Source organism: Hippoglossus stenolepis, chromosome 11 (assembly GCF_022539355.2).
Source record: "Hippoglossus stenolepis isolate QCI-W04-F060 chromosome 11, HSTE1.2, whole genome shotgun sequence".
NCBI classification, from domain to species: domain Eukaryota; kingdom Metazoa; phylum Chordata; class Actinopteri; order Pleuronectiformes; family Pleuronectidae; genus Hippoglossus; species Hippoglossus stenolepis.
Window position 1 is genome coordinate 7,288,267 of NC_061493.1, and position 10,386 is coordinate 7,298,652.

The following is a 10,386-nucleotide window of genomic DNA, read 5'->3' on the forward strand; positions in this document are numbered from 1 at the left end:
GGGCAATGATTTAAAGCAAACCACTGGTCAAGAGATTTCACATTGGGTTTATTCAAATAGCTGCTGTCAAAATTAAGCATTGGAGGATAATCCAGTCTCATTGAAGTTAATATAACTTACTGCAACAGGGGCCAATAGGAGGGCATTAGGAACACAGCAAAAAATATCCAACTGTGTTAGTTTTTTTATTGTACAATGTAAAAAATATTGGAAACGTCAAAGTTTATTAGCTGTACAAAATAACTGGGGCTGTACATTTATTCCAAGGCACTTAAGCATCTGGTATTCCTATATGGAGCAATGTCTTTGGACCAGGCGCTGACGTTTAATGCCTACACGCTGTTTGCCAGGGTCATTTTGACAGTCTGGACCTCCGCGATATGAGAGGACTTCTGGATTATGCGGCTGGTGAGGATGGGGCCTGTGGTGCAGCTCTGCCTCAGAGAAGAGGTGGCTCCCGCAACACATGTCCTGTCCATGATAGTTGTTCTCGCTATAGAGAAGGGCTCTCGGCTGCAGCTCTGCCCTTTGGCGGCGATTGGCACTGTAACGCTGCCTCGGTCGCCCGCGTGGCTCTGCCCTTGGGCCAAGTTGGTCAGAGCCACAGCGGCGTGGATCTCCCTCCAGCCTTGGTTGTCTCGTCTCTGCTGGCCGCGCTCCTGCTGCTGGTTCCTGTGAAAATATTAGAGAAACAGCTGCATGAGGTGGAACATCACCTCACCTCTTGCCTGAGTTAACCTGGAAAAAAAAAACAGCTGGAGCGGTTTTAGAAATCCAGAGCTTGCATGGATATCTCGTCTTGATAAAAAGCCAGAATAATTAAGAATTAGATGTAGCCGTTCAATTTCTAGGAACAATGGCCAAGTGAGATTATAAGTGTTATTTTTCAAGTTGAAAAGTGCAAAAAGCTGATTTTGATTGTGGATAGAGAATAATTATAATACGTACCTGTCACAGTTAGTTGGTGTATAGTCCATTGTATCTGTGACGGAGAAGAAAAACATTCAAGTGAAGATGCCACAAATTTAAGACACTTGATATCATTGAATATTTACAGGTCAATCAGTGTTTGGACGAGGCTTCTGTATGATGGCGGATTATATTCATGTGTGAATGGTTTTGATTTACAGCACATGTGTGAGGATTTATGTTTGTATTCATGGCTGCTTGTGCATATGAATGGGTTGATTGTGTTTTTTATGCATCTCTGAATATTAGGGGTCAGACTGCAAAAACCCTGCTAGCACCTGTAAACGTTGCTCTACAGTGTGTCATTTCTTTTCCGAGCTCAAGATTAAATCATACTAATGGGCACGGGAGAACCTCACTTCATCTGTGGAAGATATTGCTCACAACAATCTGAAATCAAACCACAGTATATCTGGCTATTTAGGATCAAAATGACTGTGGCGTATATTGCTTGCACAATATCTGTTTGCGGTCCCTGCACAAGTGTGCGTTATACAAAGCTAATATTTTCCATTCCAGTTTTGGACTATTGCCTTTTTTCCATGGAGCAGATAGAAGCTGGTCAAAACCAATTTTTTTCTTCATAGAGCAATAGACAGAGAAATTAGAGGCCCTCTGTGAAACATAGTCTTTCAGTGTTAACGGCTCAAAGGGTCCCGCTCTGATTTCTTCAGCCAGCCTGAGGCCAAGAGCAACTACTTGTTGATAGTAAATCATTTTGCACTTTTATGCTTTTTTTGCTACTGATTGTCCCCACACATTTCTCTCCTCAGCCATAACATGCTTCGCCAAGAACGTGCTTCTGTGCCTCTGTTTTATTTATTACCATGAAAAAACATTGTTTTACCTCTGGTGAGTTTCAGATTTACAGCAGGGATCAGTTACAGAGTTTTTACGATCAGTGATGAAGTTGCTCAGTCTTTTTTTTTATATATATATATATTACATTGTGCCGCGCAAGAGCAGTGTACTGTAATTTCATGATAAATCTTACATCAAACCTTATTTATCAAATAAGGAAATAAGATATATTTTAGGAAATAAAATGTATGATCTAATGTTTTTACATTAAACATGATGCTATAGGGTGAAGCGGGTTAGCTTGGGTAAACAAAAAGGACTGGAAACAGGGAAAAGCTTGGTTGGTCTCTGACTGAAGGTAAAGGCATTTGCCTTATAGCACCTTGAAAGCTCACTAATAAAAATTAATTCCCTATAAAAACCAAAGTGTAGAAAGAAGTTCCAGTTTTAGGCTCCCATTACATGAACAGGAAAAATGGAAATTGTTTACCAACTTCAAATAAATGACTTTGATTGGTGACACACTAAGGAATTAAGTTAGATCAACTTAAACAGGTTATATTAACACAATTGCCAACTTTATTTAAAACATTTTTTGTTGTTGTAGTAAAAAACAAGTCCAGCTCATGTAAAACCACAACAGATTTTTGTTTTCCTTATTTGTTTTTTTTGTACAAATCAAACAAACACAATATACCATGGTAATTATGTAACTTTAGTTTTGCTGGTAGATTTATATATTTCATCTTTGGACTGAGCCAACCTAGCCTATTCCCCGCTTCATTATCCTGGCTCCAGCTCACGGTTATGAAAAGAGGAATTGATTTTCTCAGCTTACCCACAGTATTGAGTCAATAAATATATTTAAATTTGTATGAAAAGCTTTTTGTTTGCAGGACAGGATTTAACTTGCTATTGCTGCAATAAATCCTCAATGATATAATGTCTGCATGAGCTGATTTAGGTCTTGGGTGTTCTCCCGCTACGAGTTCAAATCCCCTCGTGCCCCAAAGTCAATGACCTTCAGTCATTCTCACAGGTGTGTCACTGGGATCCACACAGGAAAACAACTGGGCACTGAAAAAATAATGTAACAGTGTTTTCTTATACTGTGGATAAGTAGAGACTCCCCTCTCAGCATGCACGTTTTCATTTGAAACTAAATGGGTGGAAAATGCAGTGAGGCGTTCCTCCAGTTATATTGTTGCCACTCTGTGTCTAATAAAACACGATTCTAGTCACATTTATGGCTCTCCAGCCTTTTTAAGGGAAATACTCCACTTGATGTGAGTACCACATTATAAGCTGCAAACATACTCACATTCCTGTACAGTTATAACAGCACTTACACATACTGTTCCCTCAGACTTCACATTAATATGTTTAAAGTGTCCTTGTACGACACCGTGCTGTGGCATCACTCATCAGTCCATCTTGAGGTTTAGCTGTCGCCTTAGCCTTCTCCCAGACGGAGTATATACGTGTTAATGGTGTCGGTGCCTGTAATGAATCTGGCAGGTCGACTTTCCACGTCACCTCACGGAGGCGCCGCAAACACCCTCAACATGGCCAGCAGGGATTCATTAGAGCTGTACACAGAAATGTCTACAGCGCCGATGACACAGAGAACCCCTCAAATACAAAAGGAATAAAAGATGATTTCAATCTTTAAAGGAATAGTTGTCCACATTTTCTTTGCTATCTTGTTGAGAGTTAGATGAGAAAAGTGATACCACTCTTATGTCTGTGCTGCTAATATCAAGCAAATGCAGCATTATCTTAGCCCAGCACAAGTACTGGAAATTTCCAAAGTAAAACCACAACTTGTTGTTTTTATATTCCAATTTTTGTGTGGATTAAAAAATAAAAACTAAGTAAAATACATAACTTCTTGTTTTTTTTGTACAGACTATAAAGACTGAAAACAATAAAAAAGAAGTCACTAATATGATTTTGTTCGAAGAAAATTACTCTAGACAATGAATTATAAACAAAGTGTAACATAAAAATAGAGGTTATAAAGGTTTGTAGACGCTGGTCAGTGGAATTTATCACCTGTGGTAAAAGACTGTAACCCTGTTTTCAGTCTTTGCACTGAGCTAACTGGCTTCTAGCTTCATATTTACTGAAAGAGGACATGGCAGCATCCAGAAAGTGAAGCCAAAGCATCTTGTTCGCCACCTGGTGGCCGACTTCAATATAGGTCATAAATCCCACCTTCGTGTTTGTGGACGGGACATGGACCAAACCAAATAGTCAAAATAGACGTCAAATACATATTTCTCAATAATGCTGTCTATCATTTCAGGCAGTTCTTATCAGTCTGATGTTTTAATTATTTATTTGATTCTTTTAAAAATGAAGTGAAACGTCATGATAGACAGCTGAGACCCAGAATTGGTTGAGCATGTGTATCGGCGTCCATCTTTGTAAACAGTCTATGATAATGGCCAAGAAATAGCTAGCCTAGTGCATGACCTCTTGTAGGCTAACTTTTACAATTACGTTTTTCATAATTTGGATGACATATGCTAATTAGCTAGGTTTATGGGTGCTGGTAGATGGATTTGCCACCTTTAGACAATGCCAGGCTAGTTTAACCTGTTTTCAGACTTTGTGCTAAGCCAAGTGGCTGCTACCTTCATATTTAGTGCACGTGCATGTGCAAGTGTATTGCCCTATCACTGTTTGTAATGAATGAGGTAAATGAGAATCCTTGTATTACCAGTTTTAAATTCCTATAAATACCTATTAAATACTTTATTATTATTATTTTATTATAAATAAACAACTAAATGCATTTGTTTAGTAAAAGAATATGCATTGATATTGCACTTCAGAAGTTCACTCTTCCTGTAAATGCACTCGCCTCTTTAGTTTATGAATTATCCTGGAGTTATTCAGGCTGGGGGCCAGTTTGAGGTTAATCTGAGTTTCCCGGATACAGATTAAGACTTGTCACGGACTATAAAAATATCCATTAAATAACCTGCTTTAGACTCGGACTGTTTTTGCCAGGACAAAAAAAGGAACTTTAAACATGTCTGGTTTAATTTTAGAGTGAAACTATGAGATGTGCTAAAGAGAAGAAATGGCTTCAAAAGCTCTCATAATGTAGATGTAAATTTAGATTTATTTTGAGTCGGAAAAGTGACACTTGGGACAGGAAGGCTGCCAAAGCATTCATGAGTCCAGGAAACCAAGCTACACCCTCAAACACGGATGGGAAAAGCCAAGTATTCTCTCACAGGTGAGCAGCAGCTCTGACAGTCGCTCCACGAGACGTCTTCAGTGCTTTACTGACAAACGGCTCCATTTCTACATGTTGGCTGAGGTTTCCACCCCTCACCCTGGGAAGAATAAAGTCTCAGACATTGTGTAATTGTCCTTGAGACTGGACTGGACATTTCCACCATGGCAACAAGCTGAGGCGGAACAAATGGCACATTCTAGTGTATGGAAATGATATTTGCGGTGTGTAGCGGCAGCCAGCGCAAACTCCATCCAATTTTAAAATGAGCGATTTCAGCATCTGCATGAGTCTTTATTAGTGATGTTCCCAGAGGCTTTGGCTGCAGGTACTTCGGCAGATTTGCGGGTTGTCGGTGTGCCGGCGTCCCTAGAGGTCTGAAAGGGCACCCGGGTGTCAAACTCCTTCCCAGTTTCACTGTAACTTTATAATTGAATCTCGTTGAGCTTCTGGCTGTGGGTGGAATGCCAAACATTTATTAATGTCAGTGAGCTGTGCGGAGCCATGTGGACATTTCTGTTCCTTCTCCTCTTATTTTACTGGACACTGTGGTGTGTTGAAATTGAACTAAGGGGAAGCAGGGTAACGAATAATTTTCATCACATTCACTATAGATCTGCTATTATGAAGGAAGATGATTTAATAATTTTTGTGGACAGGGGATTACATCATTAATTTATTCTGAATCTGGAGTGTATTTTAGAGCTTAACGAGTCACGATTATGCACGATAATGCTGGGTTATCATAATATGATGTCACACATACAGTGATACTAATATAATACGTTTTTACACATATTGAGTGCAGATCTATTTCCACCTCAGGATTAAAACAGTTATTTCTCTCACCCATGTGGTAGACAAAGTTTGTCTCAGTCTCGTAGGACGACGTCGGAGACACGACATCTCGATCACATTCGTTGGAGCTGAACGACTCGGAGTGACTCCTCCTTTTGCGGGAAGAGGTGACGCCATCCGCCTTCGCTGCCATCATGTGCCGCAGGGTGTCGTTTAGATACCGGTTCAGTAAACCGCTCTTGTATTTGGATGGGGGCGACGTGCTGTCGTCACTGTTGGCGGAGTCCGCCATGGCGAGGACGCTGCCCTGTTTCTCAAGCACGCTCTTGTGGGAGGACGACCTGCCATAGTTTGACTGGCTGATGGGAGTTTGTAAGGGACACTCTTCATCTGCAGCAAAGGAAACACAACATTCTTGAGATATGAGATGTTACAAACTGTCCTGCTTGTTCCAGGGGCACAAGTTTTCGATCTATAGCTCTCACCATCTGAGCCGGTGTCGTCACTGCACACGCTCAGCCTTTCAGCGTTTCCCTGGATGTATTTATTATAAAGTTTGATCCTCAGGGCCCAGCTCAGGTCTGGCTGTCTCACCGTGTTCTTGAGCCTTCGCCTGGCATTTGCAAACCAGTTGGAAACCTGCACAGACGCACCTTGTTACAGGAAACTGGTTCAACACTCAACTGCCTTAAATCCTTCATCTCTTCTTTTGATTTTGTTTTGCATGAGCTCATCTCACCTGTACGAGTGTCATGTGTGAACCCAGAGCCAGCAGCACCTTCTCCGTCTTGGTGGGGTACGGGTTGTCTCGGTGTTTGTACAGCCAATGTTTCAGGGGTCGGGCCATGTCCTGCAGCACCTGTCTCTTGTGGCGAACTTTGACCCCACCCAGATGAGACCTGGAGGAGTCAGGAATCACTGAATGGATTCACTAAGTTCACCTGCAAAGCCCTCTCTTTAAACTATGACACTGATAAAACAACAGAAAGCTTACTAGCCCCTCCTGTAAGAGTAAATAAATACATTCTACGTTTAAAAATACATTTGCACGATATAATGTGCTTGCTATTATAGTAAATCTCATAAGAACTCAGTTAAGTCATTTTAGCAAAATAATGGAAAGTAAGCAAATTCTATTCATGTTTATGACTATTATATTATATTATATTAATATTATATTATATTTAAATCCTTACCCACATCTTCTGTATTCGATAGAGCTGGTTTGAGTGGTGTCCTGACATTGCAGCAGGTCTGGGTTCTGTCCGTCTGTGAAACTGCTCTGAGGTATTTCTACACAGTTCAACCTGCTCCTCTCCTCTGCGCGCCTGTTGTCCTCCAAACCAAGCACAGTGTCCGACTTCATCACCGCAACTTTGTCCATTCTTGAGATTTCCTCGATCAACAGGTGCGCCAGTAGACTTCCAGATGTAAATAGAAGCAGTAGGTTCCCATCCTTCACGCACTCAGTGTAAAAGTAATTTTGAAAAAAGCATAAAAATATGTCCCTTGCTGTTCTGCCTGTGGCCGCGGGGAGCTGTGCCCGAGAAGAAAGTTGATGATGACAGACTCTGATGAGAGAGAACAATGTTAGAAAAAGTCTGCTTTAGCTGAGCTGTGTGAGGAGAGTTCAAATAACCTGCTGCTCGGCTGCCTATTGGCTCTCCCTGCGTCCAATCGCTTGGAGCTGTGTGAGGAGCAGCTTGCAGAGCAGCAGTGGCAGCACCACACAATGTGAAAAATACTGCACGTGTAAGAATATCAGCGAGTGCGGTCTTTTAGATTTACGAGTGAGATGCAGTGCGGTGTCGACTGCAGCCCGCGATGAGCAGCTCGACGTGCCCTCATATTTTCTACATGAGGCATGTGATTCTCCTGGATCTTGTGGTTTTCCTCAAAGATCGTGTCAGCAAATAATAATACATGTTTTACCAGGGAGATTCTGGAAATTTATGGGTGTAATTGCACAGTTGCAAATAACCGGCAAAACCACCAAACTGTGCCCCGTGTTAGGCAGTGAATCCTGCTGAGTACACACTGGTTCATAATAAGAAAAACAACACAAATGGTGGAAAATGGAATAGATCTCTGCCTGGATAATCCTCAGCCCGTGTTGCATGTGTAATCCACATATTTGTGGTCCTGTAAGTGTGTTAGCATGTGCATTGGAGTGTCAGGATTGTGCTTTTTTTTGTTGTGTGAACAGGGGTAATCCAACAATAATGCTTGTCAATGTGGGTCTCCATTTTTGGATACGATGAGCTATTAAGAAAACTGAGTCTGACAGAAGCGTAGCCTGAACTAGATGACAACATGTTGAGTCCAGACTGGATGGTTCAGCTTTAGTTGTCATCCACTCATGTTTTTCCCCCTGACATCTAAACACTCTTATGTAAGACTGTTTGGATATACAGTGATGACTTTGCCATACACAATCATAACTTAATAATCTTTAAGCAAACATTTGTAATAAAACATTTTTTTCTCTGCCTACAGCTTCTGGCTTAAACCCTGAGCAGCACTTGTTCAACCGCTCAACATATTAAAGGACTTCATGACTCTCGTCCATGTTCATAATTCAGCTGTATCAGTGCGTGGGGTTGGGGGGCTCGGTTTCAATGGTTTCAAAGCTGAAAAACACATGGACCAGAAGCATCCCCGTTAGGTGCAGTAAATTCCTCGCACACATTCCTCAGCGGCGGTTAGAGAAGGCTACATGCTCGTACACACCATTTACTCCGGCCCCACTGTGATATGTTTGCCGACTCGACTGTTGATGTTAGCTGGGAACGCACCTTGGTTCGGCGGCCAGGAGACCTTGAAAAAACGCAGAGGATGGAGATATATCTCTTTTTGTTTTGATAGTTTGGAACGTGTGTGTGCGCGGCGTGCAGCGTGTGTGTGTGTGTGTGTGTGTGTGTGTGTGTGTGTGTGTGTGTGTGTGTGTGTGTGTGTGTGTGTGTCCAAAGGGCTCAACATCCAGCAAAGTGTTTGGGAGAAACTGATTTGAATATCCTGAAGAAGTACGGCCATATTTAGATATTGCATGAATTGTAATTTAGTAATTGTAATGCAGCAGATACAAATTAAGGATTAATATCCCACCCAATTGAATTAATCGATCCTTCAATTTGTCCCGTTACATGGCCCTGCTGTAGGCTAGATATATCCTGTTATATATTTACAGCATATTGCTTTAAAGCTGCACTAATTTATGTTTTCATATTAACAATCAATTGATTATGTGTAACATGGAAGGCAATATTATTAATGATATTATTAGTGATTTATCACTCTCATTCTCCCCTCGCATCTTTAAGCTCATTGTTTTGGTTTCACATCCCACTAATGTATTTGGTTCACTCTAACCATTCTCATCAATTTAATTTGAACTGCTGCAACTAGCAGCTGTTTACAGTTAAAAGCCAGGCTAGGATTACCTACTGTATCTAACCAGCACCAGCAGCTGGTGATCATAGCTGAACATTCACAGAACCAGACATCGGCCTCGGGAGTGGGTGGAAAACAAAACAGAGCTGAAAGGAGAGTGATTTGTCGTTGTGATCAGCAACGTGGCTCCAAATGCTGCACCATGTCAGCTATAAGAGCTCCATAAGCTGATAATATGAACGCATTGCTTTTACAATTCATTGTGTTGCCTTCAAGTGTCAAAAACTTCAAAAAGTCTCCTGTTGAAGTTCTGTATTTCTACATCTTGCTTTAGTTTTGATGAGCTAATATGCAACAGGTGAAGAGTTAAATTCAGAAAACTCTTAGTCATGTGTCCCAATTCAGGGGCCACAGCGTTGGGAGAATGCATTGGAAGATGGGCTGCATCACACAGGCACGACCAGGCTGTCCCATTTCGAGGGCTCCTTCAAATGCGGCTGACAAATGCTCCGTTTCCATTCCTGAGGCAGGAAGGATCCAACATGTGGGTCTTTCTCGGGCCAACCTATTCCAGGATTCATTGTGCAACGATGACTGAGCTAACAGGCTAGATATGAAGGTGGCTCAATATTTAGCCCCCTCATATGATCTTGGGGATCTACGACACCCCCAGCAGGAATTCTGATTTAAGTTGATCCCCAACCGGTCGGCCGCTTTAGGCTGTAGCGTCAGAATCCCAGAGTGTTTTGAACTCAACAAAGATGCAGTTTATGTTTCAAATTTTCACTTGTAAGAGAAATTTTGAGTGAAGTTTTCTGTAATGAACTGAAAAATATTGTTTCCCTTCCTTCTTTTCTGTAGGTTTGAGTGATTAACAACCGTATACTTTCATCGTGTGCTTTAGCGTGACAGTTGCCTAAAAGTTCTGAACTATTTCACACAAAGATGATGATATTGTTTAATGTCAGTCGTATTTATTTTTACATACTTCCAATAGACAGATACATGATTGAGCCAAATTATCCAGGACTAATTGACATCATACTTCTGTGCAATGTTTGAGGTGGGGGCTGCAGTGAACACAAAATGCCGAGTTTTCATTGGATCACTCCGGTGTCTTTAATGGCATCGGTATGATCTCAGAGGGTGCCTGCAGATTCTCAGCGGTGGGACGAAAA

General features: G+C 41.4%; 1 protein-coding gene across 2 annotated transcripts; it reads right to left on the reverse strand.

Annotated features, from left to right (window-relative positions):
* Window positions 1-7,445, reverse strand: LOC118117842 (homeobox protein Mohawk). 2 transcript variants are annotated; one of them, XM_035170447.2, is made up of 6 exons: window positions 7,019-7,211; window positions 6,558-6,717; window positions 6,304-6,457; window positions 5,870-6,208; window positions 949-982; window positions 1-672 (listed from the first exon to the last, which is right to left on the reverse strand). In XM_035170447.2, the coding sequence occupies exons 1-6, from the start codon at window positions 7,060-7,062 to the stop codon at window positions 333-335; spliced, it is 1,071 nt and encodes a 356-aa protein (XP_035026338.1). In that variant the 5' UTR covers window positions 7,063-7,211; the 3' UTR covers window positions 1-332. The 2 variants fall into 2 exon arrangements, with proteins under 2 accessions (XP_035026338.1, XP_035026337.1); XM_035170446.1 differs by having other exon boundaries at window positions 2-672; window positions 7,015-7,445.
* Window positions 7,446-10,386: the final 2,941 nt, after the last annotated feature.